The sequence below is a fragment of the Lacerta agilis genome, chromosome 2 (genome assembly GCF_009819535.1).
Source record: "Lacerta agilis isolate rLacAgi1 chromosome 2, rLacAgi1.pri, whole genome shotgun sequence".
NCBI classification, from domain to species: Eukaryota; Metazoa; Chordata; class Lepidosauria; order Squamata; family Lacertidae; genus Lacerta; species Lacerta agilis.
This window is the reverse complement of record NC_046313.1, coordinates 101,282,921-101,308,150: the sequence shown is the minus strand read 5'-3', so window position 1 is coordinate 101,308,150 and position 25,230 is coordinate 101,282,921. Positions and strand designations below refer to the sequence as shown.

The 25,230-nt window shown below is 48.5% G+C and overlaps 1 protein-coding gene across 3 annotated transcripts in view; it reads left to right on the top strand.

The window, feature by feature from the left end:
- The window catches only part of LOC117041976 (laminin subunit beta-2-like), a 70,472-nt gene that overhangs the window by 31,532 nt on the left and 13,710 nt on the right, over window positions 1–25,230 (top strand). For all 3 annotated transcript variants that reach the window (XM_033141390.1, XM_033141389.1, XM_033141391.1), the window contains exons 9-23: window positions 151–271; window positions 930–1,118; window positions 2,542–2,721; window positions 4,368–4,480; window positions 4,575–4,654; window positions 6,562–6,718; window positions 7,496–7,648; window positions 8,900–9,058; window positions 10,798–10,919; window positions 17,642–17,762; window positions 18,052–18,244; window positions 19,926–20,069; window positions 21,477–21,708; window positions 22,569–22,732; window positions 24,493–24,717. In XM_033141390.1, the coding sequence (XP_032997281.1) occupies window positions 151–271; window positions 930–1,118; window positions 2,542–2,721; window positions 4,368–4,480; window positions 4,575–4,654; window positions 6,562–6,718; window positions 7,496–7,648; window positions 8,900–9,058; window positions 10,798–10,919; window positions 17,642–17,762; window positions 18,052–18,244; window positions 19,926–20,069; window positions 21,477–21,708; window positions 22,569–22,732; window positions 24,493–24,717 (2,353 nt within the window). The remainder of the gene's footprint in view (window positions 1–150; window positions 272–929; window positions 1,119–2,541; window positions 2,722–4,367; window positions 4,481–4,574; window positions 4,655–6,561; window positions 6,719–7,495; window positions 7,649–8,899; window positions 9,059–10,797; window positions 10,920–17,641; window positions 17,763–18,051; window positions 18,245–19,925; window positions 20,070–21,476; window positions 21,709–22,568; window positions 22,733–24,492; window positions 24,718–25,230) is intronic.

Below are 25,230 nucleotides of genomic sequence, written 5' to 3'. Positions count from 1 at the left end.
GGCTCCGGGTGACATGGGGCCTACTCAGCAGCACCCAGGCGCACAAGGTCCTTCTTATAAATATCTCCATGCTGAGCGGCACTCTGCTTTCATTTCCCTGGGCTGTGCCAAGGCTCTGGATGCCCCTCTCACCAGTCTCCTCTGCCCCAGATCCACGGACGATGCGTGTGCAAGCACCACACCAAGGGCCTCAACTGCGAGCTCTGCAAGGACTTCTTCCAGGAGTTGCCATGGAGAGCAGCTGAGGCCCACAACCCACACGCCTGCAAAGGTGAGGCTGTTTTTTGCGCGTGCCAAAAAGGTGTGGGGAATTGGGTGGCGAAGCAGTGGGAGCCAATGGAAGGAGATCTTTCCCTGGGGGAGTGGGGCCGGTATGTCTGGGAATGGCTGCACCCCCTGGCTTTGGGCAGATAGGTAGCAGAGGCTTGGTAGTGCTGGGAAAGCTAATCAGCTATGAGAGGGCTATGAAACAGTCATGATTCCAGTTATTTACAAGTGGAAGAAAAGTTTATGTGGAGGCCTGGACAGCCTACTGAACAAGAGTTCCCTGTCCTCTGGTTTTCATCTCCTTTTGCTAAAACTTCTTTATGCAGGCATTGGGGGTTCCTTAGCCTTGCCTATCATTTTTGAAAAAAATGATTAAAATGTGCAGGCTCTTATGGAGTCCTGCCGGTGCAGTCCAATGGCCCGTGCAGTCCAGCATCCTGTTCTCACAGTGGCCAACCAGATGCCTATGGGAAGCCTGCTTCAGCAGCAGCCACCACAAACAGCATGGACATGGGGCAGGTGAGAGCCTCAGCAATGGCAGCCTAGCCCACGGGTTTATGATACTGTTACATGGGTGCAGTTCAGGTCACAGGAAAGGAGGAGCGAGCGGAATAAGCAGGAGTTTGCGGCACCCATTAACTTTGCCCCTGGCTTCTCCACAGAGTGCAACTGCAACGAGCACTCCCACAAGTGCCACTTCGACATGGCCGTGTACCTGGCCACGGGCAACACCAGCGGCGGGGTCTGCGACGAGTGCGAACACAACACCATGGGCCGCCACTGCCAGCTCTGCAAGCCCTTCTACTACCGCAACCCTCTGGCTGACATCCGTGCCAGCACAGCGTGCATCCGTGAGTGTCCTTCTATTGTCCCAGTCGCTGTTTTTGTATTATGATGACGATGAATCGTGACGTGAATCGCCTCGAGCAGGGTTTACTATGGGGAGACAGCATACAGATAAACAGTGGTGGTGACCTCCAGATCTATTTGCAGTCTTGGTTTTTATTATTTCACACTGTTTTTGAGCGGTGCAAGATTCCAGGGGTTCACCCAGGGTTCGTGTTTCCTTTGCAATGTGGCACAGGGGAGACTGTGGTGTGTGGTGTCTTTATGATAGATGGCTTATTTACACATATACACAACCTGAGCCCTGCGATGGAGGTGTTCACTGTGTTAACGTCCCAAGGCGGTCTTGCTTCTCCCTTAGCCATAGCCTTAGCTCCCAACAGAAACCAGGCATGGCTCTGCGCTGGCTGTTTTGCCGTAATAAACATTGATTGAGATGCCTGCTCTATCTGTAGCTTGCTGTTTTACTTCTAGGTCACATCATTCAATTCTCCACTCTGGCCTTTTGCCTTTATAACTAATAGACAGCTGAGGGAGGGAGGCCCATCCATTTTACCTCTGGCATGGAGCCACTTTCTTTGTTCTATTAGCAACCCATACTTATTAAGCCATTACCAGTCTGGCCTGGCTATTCCAACGATTGAATATGTGCTGGATCCAGAAATTAGAAGTGGGGCTCAGGCATACAGCCTAATCCCGCCCCCACAAAAACCCCCCACTTATAACAGTATGTTATTGAGAACAGTGGCAGACTTTTGCCTGTCAAATTTCAGCGGCACCCTCTCTCTCTTGCTGAAATATTTTCACAATGGAAGAAACCTATACATGAAACAAGTAACAAAAGAAACACATCATATTATGAAATACTCCACAGCTAACAGACTGTGCTCAACCTCCTGGCATAAAAAAAGAATGAAAAAAGCAAAGGCAAAAGTTTTTAAAGTCATGTACAGTGGTACCTCGGGTTACAGACGCTTCAGGTTACAGACTCCGCTACCCCAGAAATAGTACCTCAGGTTAACAACTTTGCTTCAGGATGAGAACAGAAATCGTGCAGTGGCAGCGGGAGGCCCCACTAGCTAAAGTGGTACCTCAGGTTAAGAACAGTTTCAGGTCAAGAACGGACCTCCAGAACGAATTAAGTTATTAACCCGAGCTACCACTGTATTGGTTTAGTCATGTTGGCCACATGACCCGGAAAGCTGTCTGTGAACAAACGCCGGCTCCCTTGGCCTGAAAGCAAGATGAGCGCCGCAACACCAGAGTCGCCTTTGACTGGACTTAACTGTCCAGGGGTCCTTTACCTTTATCTCTTCTTGTTTCTCCTTAATGAAACTTGTGTGATTGGAAGGGAACATAAAGACAGAGCCCTATTAACGTAAGTTGTAAAGGGGACCCAAACAGTATCCAATTTCTTTTGTCCCACAGCATGTGACTGCGACCCCGTGGGCTCCTTGGACGGTGGCGTTTGTGACAGCCATACAGATGCGATGCTGGGCATGATCGCTGGGCAGTGCCGCTGCAAAGAGAACGTCAAAGGCGTGCGTTGCGACAGCTGCAAAGAGGCCTTTTACGGACTGAGCCGCAATGACCCTCTTGGGTGCCAGCGTTAGTATTGGTGACTGTCTGGGGTCATCAGACTTTGTGGGGGCAGGTGTGGAATCAAGTCGTGCCAGCATGGGTACAGGGTGTGTGTGGGAAAGAGCTTGATATCTGGGCTGTCCCAGAGGCAAAGGCCGGTGCAAAATGCGGCAGCTAGGTTGCTTGTGGTGGCAAAACACCCCCAGCATATAACCCCTTGCTAGCGGGATTTGCCCTGCGGCAGTCTGTGGATAGGCCAAGTTCAAGGTGTCGTTATTAACGTACAAGGCCCTATGCAGCTCAGAACCAGGCTACTTGAGACACCCCCTTACACACCCAGTATGTTTGTGTGTTCTGTGGGTGGGTGTCTCCTGCAAGTTCCAAAGGTCATAGAATCATAGAGTTGGAAGAGACCACAAGGGCCACCCAGTCCAACCCCCTGCCAAGCAGGAAACACCATCAAAGCATTCCTGACAGATGGCTGTCAAGTCTCTGCTTAAAGACCTCCAAAGAAGGAGACTCCAAAGAAGGAGGTCTCAGAAGCCTACCTCACAGTAACTTGGAGCAGGGGTTTTAGGGTGGCTGCCCCTGATCTGTGGAACAACATTTCTTACGAGATTCAACAGGGGCCCTCTCTCTGCACTTCCCAGAAACAAATGAAGATATTTTCAGTTCCGGCCAGATGGGTGGGGTTTTGCCGTGAGAGTCTATTCATAATAAAAAGGGCCGTGGGTGGCGCTGTGGTCCAAAGCACTGAGCCACTTGGGCTTGCTGATCAGAAGGTTGGCGATTCAAAACTACGTGATGGGTTGAGCTCCCGTTGCTCTGTCCCAGCTCCTGCCAACCTAGCAATTCGAAAGCATGCCAGAGCAAGTAGATAAATAGGTACTGCTGCCGCAGAAAGGTAACCAGCGTTTCTGTGTGCTCTGGCTTCCGTCACCGTGTTCCGTTGCACCAGAAGCGGTTTAGTCCTGCTGGCCACATGACTATGGACAAACACCAGCTCCCTCGGCCTGAAAGTGAAATGAGCACTCTAAGCCCATAGTCGCCTTTGACTGGATTTTACTGTCCAGGGGTCCTTTACCTTTTACCTTTATTCATATTGTTATCATTTTGTTTTAAATGCATTGGCTGCTTTAAAAATAATTTATTGCACTTTGCCTTGAAATGATTGCATAGAGGACGGTGGATAAATTATTATTCTTATGAGCAACAGTAGTAACACTTCTACCACAATTTGGATTTTTTTCTGTTCGGCTTCAGGAATCTGAACGGCACTTCCATTTCATTGCTTCATACAGTTTCCAGCCTTTCCCAAGCCCCCTGCTTCTTGCGCTCCTATATAACCAGTGTTTCACGAGTTCCAGCCATCTATCCCGCAGCCGAGACAATGGGATTAAAAATTCTAAATTATTTTAAAAGTTGTTCGTTTTGGCTCAAAGCGATATAACCTGTGCATTCAGGAGACACGCCTGATTTGATTTAATGTATTCTGCTTTCAGAATCTGGGTGTTTGCAGTTGCGGTGGGGGGGAGGGTGGAGCAATGGGTGGGGTAGTCGCCTCAAATTCTGGAGCCCCGCTGAGCTGGGCCAGGAGATCAAGATGGCTTAGCCTTGTGCCTAGCATAGCTGGATGAAAACCCATGGAAAGTGCTAGTTATGTGTGTTCTCAGCCTGCAGGTGCGACCCTCGTGGGATTATCCCAGGTAGCCTCCCCTGCGACCACATCAGCGGCGACTGCTACTGCAAGCGATTTGTCGCTGGGCGATACTGCAACCAATGTTTGGTGAGTGGGTGCCGCGGAACCGTTAAAAGGTGTGATGCGGATACTCCAGGCCTGAGTATCCTTTAGTTGAACTAATGGTCTTTTTCCTCCACAGCCTGAATACTGGGGTTTGAGCAATGATATGGCTGGCTGCCGGAGCTGTGCTTGTGATTTTGGAGGTGCCTACAGCAACAGGTTGGAATGGAAGGGACATGGGCTGGGCTGGGGGAGAGGAGGGAGGGAGGGAATGTCGCTCCGTGGCTGGCTAGGGGAGGGAAGAGTGCAGGGATCAGGGCCGTCTTAGGCATATCTGGTGCCGTGGTGCAAAGCTCCCTCCGGCGGCGCCCCCCCCCGTTTCCTAGAGTTGTCCACCTTTTTTTTAGGGAGGACGGCAGGGCTGGAGGAGGCAGGCAGTGGCTGGAGGGCGGCTCCTCCAGTGGGGAAGAGGCGGAGTCTGGACGCGGCGCCTCCCAGCTCAGCTGGCCGCTTCGTGCCACGGTGGCCATGGCAGATGAAGTGGCCAGCTGAGCTGGGAGGCACCACGTCCAGCCTCCGCCTCTTCCCTGGCGCCCTCCACAACTTGGTGCCCTAGCGCCTGTGCCACTAGCCTCTATGGGTAAGATGCCCCGGCAGGGATGCCCAACTTCTATATTCTCAGGGGCCACTCAGGTGTCAAGGGGATGGAATTAGTACTCCAATTGAAGAACAGTCTTTACCAAAGGTGTAATGGGCTTTGAAGACACTCGAACTCAGGACGCAAGGGAGAAACGTGCTAAGAGGAAGGCACGCTTGGTGAATCCACACCGTGATCAACTCCCACCCAGAAACCAATGTCCCCACTGTGGAAAAATGTGTGGATCCAGAATTGGCCTCCACAGCCACTTACGGACTCATTGTTAAAACCGTGTTTATGGAAGACAATCTTACTCGACTACGAGTGATCGCTAAAGAAGAAAGAAGAAGAGAGGTCAAGCTCTGTAATACATCTGATGCCATCTCTCACTTCGCAGCTCTACACGGAAGCTTGGAAAATAACTAAAAAGGTTGCTTTTGCAGTGAAGGGAATGGCAAGCACATTTTAAACTTCTTAACTGCACATTGTTTTAATTGTAAGTGATTCTGTGAGGCCCCATCTGAGCAATACATTTACTGTAAAGCAGGATCATATCATTTTAAACACTCATGGCGTCCTTCACAGTCAACAACTGTAGTTTCTATTATTATTATGATACTGCAAGATCTTAGGTGACCCTCAGAGAGCCACAATTCCCAGAGTTCCCTCCCTGGAAGAGGGATGAATTATTAAACCACTCTGAGAATTGCAGCTCTGTGAGAAGAAAATAGGGATCTCTTAAAACTTCTCAACACCCATGACAAACTACCATTCCCTGGATTCTTTGGAGGAAGCTTTGATCTTTTAAAAAAATGGCACGAGGCTGCTTTAAACGTGTAGTGCAGAGCTGTGATTGTAAAAAAAAAAGCTGGACTTGCTATACTTGCGCATTGCTGCACATGGTGGCGCTTTTTTTTGGGTCTAGGACAGTGGTAGGGAAACTCCAACCCGCAGGCCTAATTAGACCCACCAGCCCCCCCCCCCCATTTTGACTGCCATGTGGTTTGGCCCAAAACCATACCCAGCTCTCCATTACCTGAGGCCAAGCAAGCACTGTACAGGTAAACACATGGGGTCAAATGGATAAGGAAGAATTCGGAGCACACTCTCTAAGTGCCCCCCCCCCGATTCTTTCTTTCCAGCTGCGAGTTAAAGCGAATCAAGAGACTGTTTACTTGAGTGTGCAACCTCCCTTTCTCTTTTGCACCCCTTTTGCCAAACCTACTCCCAATGGCAGGGCTCAAATATTTTGCCATTGTTCTCATTCTCTTCCTGTTAGGAAGAACTTCCTGACAGTAAGAGCTGTTCAACAGTGGAATTTGCTGCCAAGGAGTGTGGTGGAGTCTCCTTCTTTGGAGGTCTTTAAGCAGAGGCTTGACAGCCATCTGTCAGGAATGCTTTGATAGTGTTTCCTGCTTGGCAGGGGGTTGGACTGGATGGCCCTTGTGGTCTCTTCCAACTCTAGGATTCTATGATTCTCTCTCTCCAGGTGTTCCATGGATGATGGGCAATGCCCCTGTCGGCCCCACCTCATCGGGCGCCAGTGTGATGAAGTGCAGCCGGGGTTTTTCTGCATGCCCCTGGACTATTATATGTATGAAGCGGAGCATGCCACAGGTCTTGCACCAACCCATCAGGGCCTGCCAGTGAGTGCACTGGGGCAGAGGAAGGGAAAGGGGAGCGTGAGAACCCGGGACATAGAGCGAGTGGGGGGGGGGCTGTGTCTGGAAAACTGCTAGTGAATGCGGGTTACTTGTCCAAAGGGAAAGGAGATGGCGCCTGCATTTCTTGTGGGTGTTGCCCAAGAGACCTTGTTGTCTCTGAGGCACGCACACCTTCATGGGGACTGAAAAGTTCCCAGTCCAGCTTACTGGCCTAAATCAGAACCTTGCATACACTGACCTACTTGCATGCCACAAATTCATTCATGAATTCAGAATGTTTTGTATGTGGAAGCACATGAGCATGTAAGGCACATCACCACGGAGGTATCTGCAGACAAGGAGAAAATTCATTAAAACTGTCCTGGTGGCTCAATCAGTCAACCATGGGCTGGTAGGATGGAAGGCAAGGAGGGCCAATGATAGGTGGAACCAGAGCCAATGGCAGGCAGAGCCAACGAATTCTAGTTTCGTCCCCATTCTCCTCCCTGCTGACTACCAAAAGGACAACACTTTTATGTAAAAAGCCAAGCAAGTGTGGACCGAATGAGACTGGTGGGGCAACTCCCCATTTGCCCATATGGGACAACCTCCATTGGCCAAACCATGCAATATAGGGTAGTTCCATGGGCTCCCTCTTTGCCTTGGCAGCCTCAGTGAGCCTTTCAGAGCCCCTTGGTTGCTGAGTGGCTGAGGATGGAAACGGTTAGCAGGAGCAACCAATGGTGTTGGAAACTTAAAAATTCCCCCGCTTTGTTGTAGGGTGCCTTGCGGCCCGAGGCCCCTGTGGACTGTGTGGAATATTACAACGGGGTCCAGAACGGGCGCAAAGTGAGGCTGCGACGACAGCACAGCACGATCAGACTCTTGCAGCAGCGAGCAGCGCTCCGAAGAGCCAGGCAACTTCAGCAGAAGGTGGGAGAGAGAGGATGCTGGGGGAAACCAGGGAAGGAAGTCCATGGTGGTCAAGGGTGGTTTGGACCAGAGCTCCAGGCCGCTCAGTAGGTGTTGCTGGTCCATAAAGCTGAGCTGAGGAGCAGCCACTCGGGTCTTCTTGGTCAACTGTGTTATTTCTTTGCCTTGCATTTAGCCAGAAGGTAGAAGATGCACTTGAATAGACACTATACAATATCTCAGAGCAGCTGTCTTATTACAAAAGAATTTCAGAAATGGACTTGAAAGAGAAGTTGCTGAATTACAACTTATTACTAAACTGAAAACTATGGAGAGACCTGGTATGAATAGAGATATTGGATTATTGTCTCATTACACATGCTAAAGCAGGTGGGTGGCACCCGTCCAGGTAACTCTCACTCGGTGCCACAAACCCCGCCCACCTGTGGAAGGGAGGACGGAAATTTTGGTCATCTGCATACCATCCCTTGCTTTTTTCCTGCAGCACTAATTGGAGTCGTTAACAATTGTCAACAGGTTTACCATACCCATTGAGTCAATCACCCATCTCCTACTACCCTTCTGAGAAATACCCCACTCCACCCTCCCACCATTTATAAGGGTCTGGTGACTTCTACTTCAGTGTATCTGAAGAAGTGTGCATGCACATGAAAGCTTATACCCAGAACAAACTTAGTTGGTCTCTAAGGTGCTACTGGACAATTTTTTAAAAAAATTGCGACTGCGTCAAACCAACTAAATAAACTAAGTAATCAGCTACCTACCTGAATCTAGACACTATGCACTTCGCCCTTGCAATCTCTTAAAGGCATCCTCCGTGAGCTTTGCGTGACCGTGATTTTACGCAAGTAGAATTCAGGTGCTTTGCGGTTGGTCAGGAACGTCCTGCAGTGACTTAAGTGCTGTCGTGTGGGAGGACTTCAATAACCAGAATGATTCTGCTCACAGCTCAGGTTCCCAAAAGCACCCAGCCTGCCTCTAGGAGTGTCAGATGGGTGGGAGCTGGGAATACTGGAGGGAATGTAGGGACCACAGCCACAGCTCAGCAGTAGAGCATCTGCTTTGCATGCAGGGTGTACCAGGTTCAAATCACCAGCATCTCCTTGTAGGGCTGGGAGAGACCCCTGCCTGAAACCCTAGAGAGCCACTGTCAGTAGGCAATACGCATCTAGATGGAGTAATGGTCTGACTCAGTGCAATGCAACGCTCTATGTCCCTGCGGCTTTGCTGATGTAATGTTTTCACCCGCAGCCTGATGTGGAGGTCATGCAACGTGAACATACAGGTCACATGATTACATGGACTGGCCCCGGCTTTGCACGCGTGAGGGATGGGGCTGGTTTATCCTTCCATATCGACAACATCCCCTACCCCATGGAATATGACATCCTGTTGCGCTATGAGCCTGAGGTACGTGGAGGGAACTGGGGTGAGCGTGGCGGGTGCTTGTTGTGGGGGGGGGGGAGTTCTGACATTTTCCTGAATGCTTGCATTATTGAATCAGAAATTGAACGATGGGGGGGGGGAGCTGTAGTTGGGACAACGAGAATATTTTCATGATGCTTATCATAATAATGCTTAATCTTTACATAATAAGTTCTCAGTGATAACACTGACAACAACCTTGCAAGGTAGGCCACCCCCATATTACAGACAGACGGAGGAGACTAAGGGATAGATTTGAAGCAGGGACTTACCAACTTATAACTCACACCCTTTCTGGAGCTGGAGAGTGGTTAAATAGCAGTAGAAAGGAGGATTTGCCCCAGTTCTTTTAATCTATGCCCATCAACTGGGGATTCGACCCATATTACACATTGTGGAAAGAGTGTGACCATTCAGATGCTGTTGGATTCCAATCCCCATCAGCCACAGTCAGTATAGCCATGTGCAACGAACCTCCACTTCACACTTTCCCCTTGTTACTAAGTGAATTTCTAATCAGGTGTTCTGGGTCAAATTTCAATCCACCCCACCTGTCCCTCTGAGGTCCGTCCGTTATGTCAATCCCCTTTTATTTATAATCTGGGGATCTCTTAGTAACGGGAGTTTTCCTGTCTAGCGGCCGTGGCTGGTTATATCCTCCACTCTGGGCTTCAGGGGTTAAACTCTTCTTTGCCTACAGTTCGGGGTCTCTCCTTATTAGATCCCTCACTATATCAGTTAGCTAAGCCCTCTTAGCAACTCTGTGGCAATGCCAAGGTTTCCGCCCGCTAGCCCCTCCTGAGGGAACTCCAAGACACAAACTATCGCCCTGCAGGTCAGTTTTGTCTTTTCCCTGAGTTCACCTCCTCATGAGCATACATAACTTGCTGGACCAAATGAACGATATTTTCTTAGCTCAGCAATAATAAGTCTTTATTTCTTTCAGAACATAACGGTTTCAGTAATGCAATCGTTTATAAGCTTAGTTTCATAACAGTGTAAACTCTTTCTTTCAGCATCATATACACATCTTCAACCTATCCTAACCTACCCACCACTATCCTGGCCCCACGCCCTCCTTCTTCCAGTCACCACTCTCCCTCTCTAACGGCTGCTCCCTCCTTTTAAAGAGCGGAATGTCCCGCCTCCCATGAGATATCTGCCACTCAAACTGGGGTGCCCATTAACTCATAAAACACCGTGGGTTTCTGAAAATCCCTTAACTTAGGTCCGATTCGTTACACCATGTCAGGAGTCCAGTTCCCGGCTCGATAACACAGTGAGCATAGTTAATTAAAAAGGATGCTTTATTGTCAAAACAAACAGATGGTTCTTCAGCTGGCAGTAATCCTTCCCTGGGAGCTGGCTTCAGACCTTCCCTGGGAGCTGGCTCATTCATGACAAGCCAAGAGTCAGGAACATCGGGGGGGGGGGGCAGGGAACAAGCTCCCCACCTTTGGCACAGGGATGGAGGTGTCACTGGTAGGGCAAGGGATAAGAGCTGGCGGGTTTGGAAAGCTGCTAAGCAGGATGAGCTGCTTCCGTGGGAAAGCGCTCCAAAAGCAAATGTTTCCTCTAGCCCTATAGCGAATGTCCACTGCTGGGTTTGGTTTTTTTTTTTGTCGTATTACGTTTTGCAGCAAGGCCATCTCTGAGGCTGTCCCCCTGATGGGGGTTGTATTCTCTGGGGTGGCTGCTTTAAACCTGCTGTGTCTCCTCCTCAGTCCACAGAGGATTGGGAAGCTGTCGTCAGTGTCAGCTCGCGGGCGTTACCCATGAGCCCACGTTGCGGCAACGTGCTGCCCTCGGAGCAGATGTATCGGGAGAGCCTGCCCCATAGTTCCAGGTAAGGAGGAGGAGGAGAAGCAGCAGCCCCACTGGGCACAGTGTGGGGAGGGAGCTGCCCTGACTCAAGAGAGACCCACAGCACGTCAGTGAGAAGTTTTATTGGAAATCAAGTCCTCTCTTTTTTTAATCAATTCCAAATTGTTTACCACACTAGAGTCCGCTATTGCTGGTTTTTATTACATGTCTCGAGTCACCTAATAACTACCTTCAGGTTTTTGGGTTATAAAAATAATGTGTGGCTGACAGCCTAAAATGGGGTTGGCCAATTACTGTATTCTCTGCAGTCACTTTGTTCCCAGAACAGGAGCCAGGAGCCAGAAGTGTATTTTTCTGTGCAACTTGCTTGGACTTTTCCCTGAAAATGTAACATGAGGGGCTAGATAAAATTGCATATGCAGGTCTGTGTATGTATCTGTATATATCTGTTAGGAGGCTTATAAAGAATTTTATCTGCAGGTGTTTGCTTTCCCTACAGGCCCACAAACAGTGCAGATTTACTCTTCTGCACAGACACAAAACATACACACAAAAATTACAAAACACTTCCCAGCACCAGTGCAAGTACACTTGTAGTTTCTACGTTACAGTTGTAAGAAATAAATCATACTTATTGTTTTAACATCCTGACTGTTGCAGGCAGCGCTTTGGCACAACTGACAAAGCACGTGGTTTTCCTGTTATCTGAGTATTTGCTGATGGATTGACTGAGTCTTTACCATAATTAACTGGAGAGCTCATGGGTTTGTGGTTAGGAAATACATAGTTGGTGTTTTGGTTTGGCTATGGGCCCTCTACACGTACTGGTGGCTTTTGGTACTACAAGATGCAACAGAAACAGCACAATTAACTATTCCCTTCTCTGATCTCATTCCAAGCTTCTTACGCTGGAGTTTCCTTTTTGGAGCCTGCTATTGTCTTGCCTATTTGTATTACATTATTATAACTAATAACCAGTTTCATTCATGTAAGTGTAACAGCAGCTAGTATTTGCGGGGAGCTTATTAATCACCAGTTCCATTCACACAAGTACATAGCATATTGTATTTGGGGGATCTGACCATTTTATGTGGGATCTCCTATCCTCCGGCCTTTCATTTTTTTTCATTTTTTTTTTTTTTTTACTTTTCCGTGATGTTATTATTTCTTTTAACTTTGCCGCTCTTTGTTTCGTATGATCTGTAGAGAAGTAGTATACCCAGCTTTTCAAAGTATATCCTTCTCTTGTCTCAGGGATTTGTGGAATGGGTTTTCAGGTGAGATGGGCTTGTGAGGGTATGGATTATGTGAGGTCACTGCACTGCAAAAACAAACAAACAAACAAACAAACAAACCCTACCCTATTGTTGTGTACTATATTCAAGTACATCTAAGTGTTCCAGTAAAGATAGGACATTTTCTGTAAAAAAATTGTATTAGTTCTCAGCTGCTCAGTTGGAATACAAAAAGTCCCATGAAACCTAGAGACTAGTCGATTGTGTATCAGATTTATAATTAACAGACAATTCTGTATTTCAATTATTAGGAGATACATTGTGTATGCTCTGGAAATCATATCCTTTGTGTGGTTAGCCCAGGAAGGGAGGGGCAAAATACACAGCTAGAAAATTTTAAATGGCTGACACAATCTTTGAGTTTGAACAAACAACCTGTTAACTGCAGGTTCGTTCTGATTTGTTTGTGAGAATGGTGATACTGTGTCAGGCAAATATTATCCCACACTTTCCAGATCATTTCCCCTGTTACTTTTAATATCACAAAAGTCTGGGGTTGTCTTTTTTGGGGGGAGGGGAAGCCAGTTTGTTGCACACGAGCTCCAAATTAACTTTAATTGTGAAACCTGAATTTGCCAGTATGTGGTTGAATCCTACCTCAAAATAGCCACAGTGTTACCGTATTTTTCGGTCCATAAGGCGCTCCGGACCACAAGACGCACTTGTTTTTTAAAGGGGAAAAACCAGGGAAAAAATATTTTCCTGGTTTTCCTCCTCTAAAAAACACGGAGGGGAGTGCTGGAGGGGAAGCCCCTTCTCCCTTCACAGCGGCTCATCCCCGCTTCCTTAAAGGGACATGGGGACGAGGGGAGAAGGTTTCTCCCCTCCTCCCCATGTCCCTTTAAAGCAACAGGGGATAAGCCTGCTTTTGGCGTCGGGGCACAGGGTGGTGGAGAAAGCAGCAGCATCCCCGCTGTTTCCTCCACCATCCCATGCCTTGCACCGATCCCAAAAGCCTGCTTTTGGGATTGGCGGGCAGCGCGTGGGGTGGTGGAGGAAATCCTCTACCAACCTCTCTGCCGCCCACCGATCCCAAAAGCAGACATCGCAGCTGCCTCCCCCCACCTCCCGCCGAATACGGCGGGGGATGGGGGGAGGCAGCAGAGATGTTGGTGGTTCGTGCAAGCAGCTCCGTTCACGGAGCTGCTGGCACGATCCACCAACATCCCTTTCGCTTCTTGCCGCCTCCCTCCATCCCCCGTCGCGTTCGGCGGGACGTGGGGGGAGGCGGCGGAGGTGTTGGTGGATCGTGCTAGCAGCTCCATGAACGGAGCTGCTGGCACGATCCACCAACATCCCCTTTGCTCCCCGCCGCCTCCCCCCATCCCCTGTCGCGTTCGGCGGGACGTGGGGGGTGGCGGCGGAGGTGTTGGTGGATCGTGCCAGCAGCTCCGTTCACGGAGCTGCTGGCACGATCCACCAACATCCCCTTTGCTCCCCGCCGCCTCCCCACATCCCCCGTCGCGTTCGGCGGGACGTGGGGGGAGGCGGCGGAGGTGTTGGTGGATCGTGCTAGCAGCTCCGTTCACGGAGCTGCTGGCACGATCCACCAACATCCCCTTCGCTTCCCACCGCCTCCCCCCATCCCCCGTCGCGTTCGGCGGGACGTGGGGGGAGGCGGCGGAGGTGTTGGTGGATCGTGCCAGCAGCTCTGCTCGCCGAAAGAAGCTTCTTTCGGTGAACGGAGGTGCTGGCATGATCCAGCAACATCGCTGCTGCCTCCCCCCACCTTCCGCCGAACGCGACGGGGGATGGGGGGAGGCAGTGGGAGCGAAGCTTTCGCTCCATAAGACGCACAGCGATTTTCCCTTCCATTTTAGGAGGGAAAAAGTGTGTCTTATGGAGCGTAAAATACGGTATGTACTGAGTGGAATAGGATCCAAACTGCAGCAGTCTGATTGGTCCTAGAACAATAGGATTGAGATTGCAGCAGTCTGACTGGTCCCAGAACAATAGGATTGAGATTGCAGCAGTCTGATTGGTCTGCAGGAGTCACCCAATCCAGCTCCAGGTGGAAGTGAATCCGCACTCTGATTGGCATACAGGAGTATCCCGGAATTAGCCAATCACGTGGGGCCCATTGTGTAAATAGTGTATATAAAGCAAACGTTTTGGGGGAACTCCATTTCCTCACTACTATGAGCTGAATAAAGAGCATGAAAATCACACTGGACTCCGAGTATCTTTCACACAGCCTGGAAGCACTTTTTTTTTGGTGAGGGATTGTTATGCTCCATGATTCTTCGGTTGCAGGTAAGATGGAAAACTTCCCTTTGGCCTGTAGTCCATCTCTGGGTAAAAACCAGTTTTATGCAACCCATTCCACCTTCCCATGACCCACACTTCTTGCATAGCTCTTAGTGGAGTGTAGAAGGCGTTTGTGCTGCCGTTCTCAACACAGACTTACGTTTAGCGAGTTGAGCGCTAGACAAGGGTTAGGGCGACCCAGTCTCAAAACTCCACTCAGGCCACAATCTCTACCTCGTAGGGTCGCTGTGATCATAACATGGAGGGCAGGACAAATGTACACGGCTCTGAGCTCTCTAGAGCAGTGTTTTTCAACCACTGTTCCGCGGCACACTAGTGTGCCGCGAGATGTTGCCTGGTGTGCCGTGGGAAAAATTGAAAAATTCAAGAGAATTACTTTATATATAGTCAATATAGGCACAGAGTTAATTTTTTAAACATTTTCTAATGGTGGTGTGCCTCGTGATTTTTTTCATGAAACAAGTGTGCCTTTGCCCAAAAAAGGTTGAAAAACACTGCTCTAGAGCAGGGGTCAGCAAACTTTTTCAGCAGGGGTCCGGTCCACTGTCCCTCAGACCTTGTGGGGGGCCGGACTATATTCTGAAGAAAAAAAATGAACGAATTCCTATGCCCCACAAATAACCCAGAGATGCATTTTAAATAAACTTTAAATATTTATTTAAATAAATATTTAGACACATTCTACTCATGTAAAAACTCACTGATTCCCGGACTGCCTGAGGGCCGAATTTATAAGGCGATTGGGCCGCATCCAGCTCCTGGGCCTTAGTTTGCCTACCCATGCTAGAGGAAGGCTGAGATAAGATGTTAACAAATAGGCGAACGAATTATGACGAGAGACAAACTTCTTATCTGAAGAAGTATCTGAAGAAGTGTGCATGCACACGAAAGCTCATACCAAGAACAAACTCAGTTGGTCTCTAAGGTGCTACTGGAAAGAATTTTCTAATTTGTTTAAACTTCTTATCCGACAGGCCTGTGCAATTTCAGAACCTCAGAAGCTGTTTCTTTCCAGGGCTGCCACATTTGTATTCTAGCAGCCCTATGGGGGGGTGGGGGTGGGGGGAGCAAAAAAAAACAAGAAACCCTCAGCCCCAAAATCTGAAAGGCTACTCCTCAGCCATCCCTTTCATCTTCTTTGAAATTTGTTCTCCTAATGGTTCGGAACATTTCCTGGGTTTTAAAAAGAAAAGGAAGGAAGGAAATGGGGCATACAAGTGTTTCCCCTGAAGCAGTTTGATGGTTTGAATCGTTGCCACCTTATTTTATCGCTGGCAGGCAGGTTGGTGAAATGAAAGAAGCAGCTCTCATTGTTCCATTGGAAAAAGATTATCTAAGGCAGAGGAACAAAGCAGCCCCACTGCAGTCTGCAGCAAAGGGTTCCCCCCTCCTCCCTACGGCTATTAGAGGTGGGCTGGTTATTGTTAAGCCCTGGCAGAGACAGTTATTCAGGTTCAGATAAAAAGATGAGGTAAAATTTATAATTTAGACTCGTGGCAGAGGCAGAGAGCACAAAAAAACTCAAAAGCCTTGCCAATATTTTTTAAATAATGGCACAAAGCAGGACTCTATTCACAAAATATTGGGGGTGGCGGGGGGTGGGGGGTGGGAGAGAAATCCAATATATTATAGAATGGTATGTGTTGGAAATGCCCACTTTGAGTAAAATGAGCAAGATACTGTGGGTTAAATATGGTGAAAGGAAGATAAATTTGAATGAGGCTAGTGAAAGTTTAAAGGAACTTCAGAGCAGTAAGCAGGGGAAAAGTAATTATAATCCTTTTACAATATCATGACTTAAGTATGGTTTCATTCAAAGCGGCCCTCCTAATCGGTAATGATAACTACCAGAGGCTCGAATTAGCATTGCATGTTTTGTTGCTTTATTTAATTATTATTCAGTTCTTTTTATTGGGCTTGTCATAACTGTTCAGAAAGGGTTTCGTTTTGAAAAGAATTTGTTGTTAGGTTATTATTTTGTATTATTGTTGGGGGAGGCAGGCTTTTTTTCAGAGGGCAGAACCTCAGATTCGAATTGATTTTTATTGATTTGAGGCAGGGGTGCAGCTGCCCCTCTCCCCCTCTTGGCTATGCCCATGAGTTGTATTTTTTTTTTTTTTTTTTAAAAGAATTGCACCGACAGTTGTTGTCTCAGTAAGAAACCCACTCTGTAACTAGCTTCTAGCTTCTAATATTATATATAGAGGACTTTTAACTGATATACATCCTGAGGCTATAAACAACAGCCACCAGCCTCCCTGTTCACCTTGTGTTTCGCGTCTCTTTCTCTGTCTACCTGCTCTGACTCTCCTCTCTCCATCCTTGATCTGCCAACTGCCTCTCTACTCCCCTCTAATGGCCTGGGAATGCTGCTGCCAGTCTCTTCTGAAGGGCTAAGGCAGCCTGCACCAATCTAGTGTCTTCCAGATGTTTTGGACTAAACCTCCCATCATCCTCAGGCAGTATCCTTGTCATGGCTGGGGACGATGAGATTCTGTTACGCATGCAAGGCCAAGTGCGAGGCCCTAAATGGCTTCGGCCCAGTATACCTGAAGGAGCGTCTCCACCCCCATCGTTCTGCCCGGACACTGAGGTCCAGTGCCGAGGGCTTTCTGGCGGTTCCCTCACTGCGAGAAGCCAAGTTACAGGGAACCAGGCAGAGGGCCTTCTCGGTAGTGGCGCCCGCCCTGTGGAACGCCCTCTCATCAGATGTCAAAGAGATAAACAACCACCTGACGTTTAGAAGACATCTGAAGGCAGCCCTGTTTAGGGAAGTTTTAAATCACTGGTGTTTTAATGTATTTTTTTATCTCTGTGGAAGCCGCCCAGAGTGGCTGGGGAAACCCAGCCAGATGGGCGGGGTACAAATAATAAAATATTATTATTATTATTATTATTATTATTATTATTATTATTATTATTTGGATGTGGGCCTCAGATGTGATCCAGGCACAACTTGCATGGCAGAGGCTGGCGGATGTGCCAGGTCCACAGCATCAAACTTTGGAAGTGAGCCACATTTCCTCCCTCAAGGCAACTGAGAAAGATCCCAGCAACTCTCTCCAAGTCTGCAAACACCTGCATTTTATGAGCTGGGTTCATCAACCCTCTTGCGCCTAGCCTTACCCGTTCTGTGCTCTCTGCTTTCCCCGTCTCTCACCTTTGTCTTCCCTCTCCCCAGGTATGTGCTCCTGCCGCGGCCCTTCTGTTTCGAGCCCAGGAACCATTATGAGATCACTGTGCGATTCCAGCGGGCAGGGGTGGCACAGCGCCACCCTGCAGCCTTCATCCTCGTTGACTCGGTGAGAAATAACCATGTTTTAAATCTTCACTCACACACACACACACACACACTCAAAAAATAGTGACGTGCCAATGTCCAGCCCCACTCAAGCAAAGGAGATTCTGCAGAAGCTGCCAGAGTCTTTCTGGGAATACATCTCAGCACCTTCTGCAGTAGATTTCTGAGCCTGCTGCACACATTCCCAGTTAGCAAGTCCCCTCTTGTGTGCTACATAAGCAGCTGGGCCAACTTCAGTCCTTGTCCTAACCAGCCAGACTTTTCCTGACATGTCTCCCTTCTTGCTACAGCTGGTCCTTCTGCCCCGTGTGACGGAGCTGCCTGGGCTCCATGGTAGCAGCCCTGCAGCGGTGGAGCGCCGGGAAGCATTGGAGCGCTACACCTGCCTAGAGGTTTTCCGCATGGCCACCATGCCCGACCTGGCCGAGACCTGTGCCCACCTGATGTGCAGCATCTCTGCCCTGATGCATGATGGGGCTATGCGTGAGTCACTTTGCATAATTTTCTCTAGTCTCTACCATTGTGTGTGTGTGTCTGTGTCTGTGTTGGTGGTTGCCATTTCCACCAACACACAACGTCCTGGAATGATGCCAGGTCTTTGGTATTATGGGTGGGTGGGGGGGAATGCAAAATGGCAGACAGGCTGCTCATGTTGTTGCTGTTGTTGCTGCAACTTGCAGTGCCCTTAAAGCAACTTAAGAAAAAAGGAAGCAGCTGTTCTGCTGCTAATGGTGAGCCCCACCTGCAATAAATTGTTGGATAATTTATCCTCCCTTTGTTTTTTTAAAATAATATTTATTAGAAATTTTCCAATTAATTCCAAATTACAATACATGATTAAATTTTTCCCAACTCCCCTTTCTCTCACCAAGGGGAGCATACTAATCAAACCCCCCTCTCACTGGGGTGATCAACAATTCTTTCCCCGTTTAACCACTTGCTTTACACTTATCATCATTGCTTTTACAGACTTCCCCGATTCCCCCCCCCCCGTTGATTTCATTTTGACCCTAATTCACAGTTATTGCCAATTGATCCCCATATTACTTTTCCTCCTTCTCACATTTTCCTTATAGACTCTTTTACTAAATAATTATTCATCTTACACATTTTATTTATCATTTTAACCTATCCTCTGCATTCACTGTATTCCTGAACCTCCCTTACTTAATTCCAAATTTCATTACAACATCCTATTTGAAATTAATTTTATTCAAACTCTTCCCCCCTTCCCTCCTACACTCCCTAAAATTAAATTATTATTCTATAACCGTTTATCCTCCCTTTGGGGAAAAATGATGATGATGAAATGGTCCCATTTCTTTGGAGAGGCTGTTTGTGCATAGCTGCAGCCTTCTTGAACTAGGTGGTTCAGTTTTGCAGCCAGGGCCTAGGATAATGGTTTGTAGAAGGGCTGTTGCTCAATGGCTGAGTGTGTGCTTTACACACAGAAGATCCCAGATTCAATCTCCGGCATTTGCCAGCCAGTGTAGACAGTACTGAGCTAGATGAACCAATGGTCTGACTCGGTATAAGGCAGCCTTCTATGTTCCTAAGCCGGGGCTGTGAAAATTAAAGGCCCAAATGTTGGTAAGGTGCTGCCTAGAATCAGCAAACCCAGCGTTGGTATGGGAGAGGAGAGTTCCTCCGGTTTAACTCACCTTTATGTAAAAAGACTCTGGGGAAACACGAGAAGAGGAATCTACAGTTCAGAGGTAAACAACTTTCCCCCTGAATTCTGCAGTGGGAATTGTGCAGTGCATCTGTTTTATAAGCTTTTTAGCACCGTTGTGAAATATTTCCAGGTATCTCTGACTACAACCCTGGGGCCTAGAAACATGCTAATTTTAAAGATAATGAAAACTGAGGTTCTCAGGATTTGGGCAGCACCTGCCTGTCTGATGGATGTTCATCTAGACTTTAACCTGCACGATTTCACCACCTGTGGCCTCAACCTATGAACTTGTATATTGCATTTTACCACATTACTACAAGCAGGAATATTCCGCTCTAGAGTGATGTGCTTGCGTTCAGTGTTTCAGAGCACATCTCCACTTGTCCCTCTCCCCAGTCTCCTTGGCATTGGGGTGGGGAGGCGAGTGCCTCTCATCTTTCCCCCTGCCTAGCTTCCTTCCCTAACCGTTGTGGTTTCTTCCGCCTCCAGCCTGCCAGTGTGATCCCCAGGGCTCCACCAGCAGTGTTTGCCACAAACTGGGAGGGCAATGCCAGTGTAAGCCCAACGTGATGGGTCGACGCTGTGACCAGTGTGTCCCGGGCACCTACGGATTTGGACCCTACGGCTGCAGCCGTGAGTATTCAAGGCAGGGCCTGCATGTACTGCCTCCCTCATGGTCATCCTTGTCTTTTCCTCAACTGTTGATTAAGCCTAATTTCACTGAGAGTGGAGGGGGTGGGGAAACCTGTGGCTGGGCTATATTACTGATCCTCAGAGTAGCAAATGGAATCCTGACACAGGGGGGAAGAAGATCCCGCTCTGACTAGGCCCCACCCTGAGCCTAGATCCTCTTGAGGAGCCAGCTCCCTTTACAAAAGCAGTCTCAGCTCCCCAGTGACCAAGTGCTAAGCTCCAGAACAGATTCTCTGTGGTTTGAGAGACCCCATCCAGTCAAAGAAGCCTCAGTTGAGCAACAGAACTGGACTGGAGCAGATTGTCTTCTTTGGGATTATCGTTATTATATATTTAGGTATTATTCAAGCTCCTACAACTCCAGGCAGAGGTTAAATCTGACTAACTTAAGCCACATCCAAACCATACATCTATGATACCACTTTTAAGCAGTTGCGACTTCCCCCAAAGAATTGTGGGAAATGTAGTTTTGTTAAGGGTGCTGAGAGTTGTAAGGAGACCCACCCCCATTTCCCTCACAGAGCAGCAACAATTTCCAAGCTCCTTGATTGTTGAACCGCTCTGGGAATTGTCTCCTAACAAAGCTCAGCACCCATAACAAACTACAGCTCCCAGATACTTTAAAGGAAGGCAGGAATGTTTATCATAGTGCTTCAAAAGCATGGTGTGAATTTGAGTCGCTCTCTGGCAACTGCCTTCAAAAAAGGAGAACCTCTTCAGATTGGGATGAGGGGATGGGATTAAGTGACCATCTTCATATTTATTATTATTATTGTCCCAACTTCTCCAAGGAGCTCAGGGCGGCCTGCATCGTTCTCTTTTTCCTCTCCAGTTTTACCCTAACAGCCACCCTGTGAGGTACCGTAGATATTTCCGAAGGGGCAGCCTTGTCTTATTAGTCTCTTGCAGAAAAAATCAAAGGCCTTTTCCATATTTCCTCATGTTAAAGTACCTAGAAATTGTTAATCTTTAAGTTGCCACAAGACTCTCTAGTGTTTCACCCCCCCCCCCCCGGTCTCTGTGAGGATTTGAACCCGGGGATTCTGGGTCCTAGGTCAACATGACAACTGCTAGACCCACTTAACGTAGCTGCCACCCACCCCATTATCCTTTCACCCTGTCAGCCTGGGTGGTTACTACTAGAGGTTAAGAGGCTGTGTTGCGGAAGAGCTTTCTGTCTTGTGGATTTGGCAATAGCTGCCACGTTGAACTCTCTGAAAATACCCTGTGCCAGGAAGTTGGGCACAATCTCCATATTAGGGACTTTCCAGAGAACTGTGCCATAATTTCTAATGGTTAATTCACCCTCACCTGTCACACTGAAAGCATTGGCCCTTGTCCCCACAGCCTGCGCCTGTTCCCCCGAAGGCTCAGTTTCCAGGATCTGCGAACCAGTAAGCGGGCAGTGCCGGTGCCAACATGGTGCCATTGGACGCCAGTGCGACCAGTGCCCACCAGGCCAGTGGGGCTTCCCGACCTGCCGGCCTTGCCACTGCAATGGGCACTCGGAGGAGTGCGACTTGCACACGGGGGCCTGCCACCAGTGCCGCGATTACACGGCTGGCCGCCATTGTGAGAGGTACGCATGTGGGATTCGTGGAAAAATGTGACGGGGATCCCAACTGCAGTAAAATGTTGCAGTGTGGAGGGCTGAGTTCGTTATGGCTGGGCGACTCTTGATTGGAAAATGGGATGGGAGTGGGTGGAAAGGCATCGACTGACAGAGTCCCTTTCCTTAGGAAGATTGATACTGCTATTTGACAACACTAAATATTCCCCTTATTAAAGAGTTTCATTGCAGCAGGTTGTAAAAAAGACAACAGTCTTTTTTTTGTCAGAGTTAAACAGCCCCTCTTCCCACATTTTCCCATCCCAAACATGGATGTTCTGCCCAGACACACACACACACAGAGAGAGAGAGAGAGAGAGAGAGAGAGGAGATATATTTTTTTCTGAATCATGCAGCACAGCTTGGTGCCCTGATACCAGCCTTCAAGGAAGAGATTAGAGCAGGCACTGTTAGCTTGTTTTAGGAGGAAACAGGGAGATTCCACAGGAAGATTACTGGAGGAGAGAGACACTGTGAGAAGGATTGAAAGGGGAGGAAGCCTTAGGCCGGGAGTATATTGTGAAGAGGCTAAACTGTGGCATGGAGTGTCAGATTATACTAATAAGGCTTATACTGGGCTAAAACTAGCTGTGATGAAGAGTGGCCAGGAAGAACCGGTGATAATTTGACATTCAAGGTGCATATTTTTAGGACCCACCCTACTTTTGCGGTTGTAAGTAGTTTTGAATTGTTTTTAATATTGTGTTTTAAATTGCTGGACATTAGGATGAAGGGCATGTAATAAATTATTACTACCAACAACAACAACAACAACAACAACCTAAAGTTGCTCTTACTGCCTCTGTTCTCCTTTTTTTACCCCGTCACAGGTGCTTGGATGGTTACTATGGAGACCCCGTCTTGGGCTCAGGGCAACAGTGCCGTCCCTGCCCTTGCCCTGGGTATCCGGGGTCTCGGCACTATCATGGCATCTCCTGCCATACAGACAGGGAAACCAATCAGATTGTTTGCCTTTGTGCTCCAGGCTATACAGGTAAGGCGTATCGAAAGGGCAAGGGATGCAGTTATATAAGTTGCAATTTTGAGGACACAGCCTCTGCAAGACTGTCCTCTAGCACACCTCCACTGCCCTTTCAGACTGCTGTCATGCTCCATGAAGGGCCGTGACTCAATTGCACAGCATCTCCTTTGCATGCAAAAGATCCTGGGTTCAACCCCTGGCATTTCCACGTAGGGCTGTGAAACACCCCTGCCTGAAACTCTGCAGAACTTTCTGCCAGTCAGAGTAAACAGGACTGAGCTAGATGGACTAATGTGCCGACTCAGTTTTATGATCCTGCTATTAATGACCTGTTCAACAAATGACTTACAGAAAAAAGAACACCCACCACCCAGGTGTCATAATCTGCTAGATGATGGGCGTTCCGCATGTTAGGCTGGTGGCACAACCAGCGAATTTACCGAGTCCCTGACAGGCTTTCATATTTGTGACTAGTTGACTGCATTCAGCTTGGTGGGTTGTAAGTTGTGCAGGCCTGCCCTGCAGCCTGGATCTATCTCCCCTTCTCTTGATTTTCTGCACATGTAAACACATGCACCACTGAGCCCCTGAACCTAATTAGCAGTACAGTGGAACCCTGGGTTACGCATATGATCCGTTCCGGGGTGCGGTGCGTAACGCGGGCATGCATATCCCGAACGCACAGATAAAAACCCTAAAAAACCGGAAGTAGCGCAATTTGAGCACTTCTGCGCATGCGGGAAGTGCGCAGAACACTTCTGCGCATCCGGGGAGCGTGTGTGGGTTGCACGCGCTCCGGAAACATTTCCGGGTTGCGGGCGTTTGCAACTCGAAGGTGCGCAACCCAGGGTGTGTGCAACCCGGGGTTCCACTGTACAGTATTCCTCCTTGCCTTGAATTCTGGCATCTCCATGGCCCTTCTCTTCCCAACCCCACCTCTACCCTTTACCAGAAACACAATAGAATTGGTCGATTGTGAAGAGGTACACAAAATGAGGTGAAAGAGCTCCCAGTTTTTCTGACCTGGCAACAATCTTTCTAGCTGTCTTGATAAAGGTCGGCGAAAACAGTTCAACGGAGTTCCGCTTCACATTGGGCCATAGTGAGAAAAGAGGAGAACTGGCCATCACTAAGTAATTGTGTGTTCTGTAGGGATGGATTTAGGCACTAGGAGAGGATATATTGTTTAGTTATCCTTCCTTGCTCATGTGAGTGGAATCAGCAGAGTGCCATCGTTTGCAGCTTAAACTTGGAAGCTAAAACAAGGTTGATTTAACCTTCTAGAAACAATAATCCAGAATGCTTTAAGGCATACTGAATTAATTTCCCTGGTGTTACCCCTTTTCTTCCCCTTAAAAACAACAACCACACATTGTTTTGCGAAGAAATAAAAGTAGCATTTACTTACATAACCCAGCTCTTGAATTATACAGAATTACACGAAAGCAAAATGAAGGCAGGTTTATAACTACGATCTGAGTTACAAAAGTACAAAATATAAGTTCAGAAATGGTGTCTGAGCTGCAGACCTCAGACGCGTACGTGTGGTCATCATGGCGAGGAAAGAAAGGGCTGCCCAGGCAGGAAGGAAATATGTAGTGTTACACCTTCCTGCCAAAGCAGACAAAAGAAATGATTTCACCAAGTTCACTCTCGCAAAAGCCCTGTGAGCCACAACCCCATCTGGGAAAAGCATGTATTGTTGGTTTGACTGCAGTGACGGTCTACATGTTCTGCTCCCACCCCTCAATAACGTCCCTTGTCTCTGGCAGGACCACGGTGTGACCACTGCTCACCTGGCTATTTTGGAGCCCCTGAGCAGGAAGGTGGAGCCTGCCGCCCCTGCCAGTGCAACAACAACATTGACCCCAGCGACCCCGAAGCCTGTGATCCACACAGCGGCCAATGCCTTCGCTGCCTTTACCACACTGGTGGGCCCCACTGTTCTGAGTGCCAGCCTGGCTACTACGGCAATGCCTTCCAGCGTAGCTGCCGACGTGAGTAAGGTGGCCAGGCCTGGATTGTGAGGGTGACTGGGAGGAACTTGTGATTTGAGAATAAGGGGTGGTGTTTGGCAGGCTTTGTTGTGGCTGGGGGACCCATGAAGGCTAGAGGAAGGAGGGTGTGGCAGGCTTGAGTTGATCGGCAGTCCATGGAATAGGGCTGACCCTGTTCATCAGGTAGAGTGAGGTGGTCACTTTAGGCAGCAGATGTCGGGGTGGTAGTGAAGATAGCAGCAGCAAGATGTTGGAGAACAGAGAACAAATAAGAGTTTGCTAGTGAAGATAAGAGAGGTGATAGGTGGCGCTGTGGTCTAAACCACTGACCCTCTTGGGCTTGCCGATCAGAAGGTCGGCGGTTCGAATCCCTGCGACGGGGTGAGCTCCCGTTGCTCGGTCCCAGCTCCTGCCAACCTAACAATTCAAAAGCACACCAAAAAGTGCGAGTAGATAACTGGGCACCACTCTGGTGGGAAGGTAAACGGCGTTTCCGTGCGCTGCTCTGGTTTC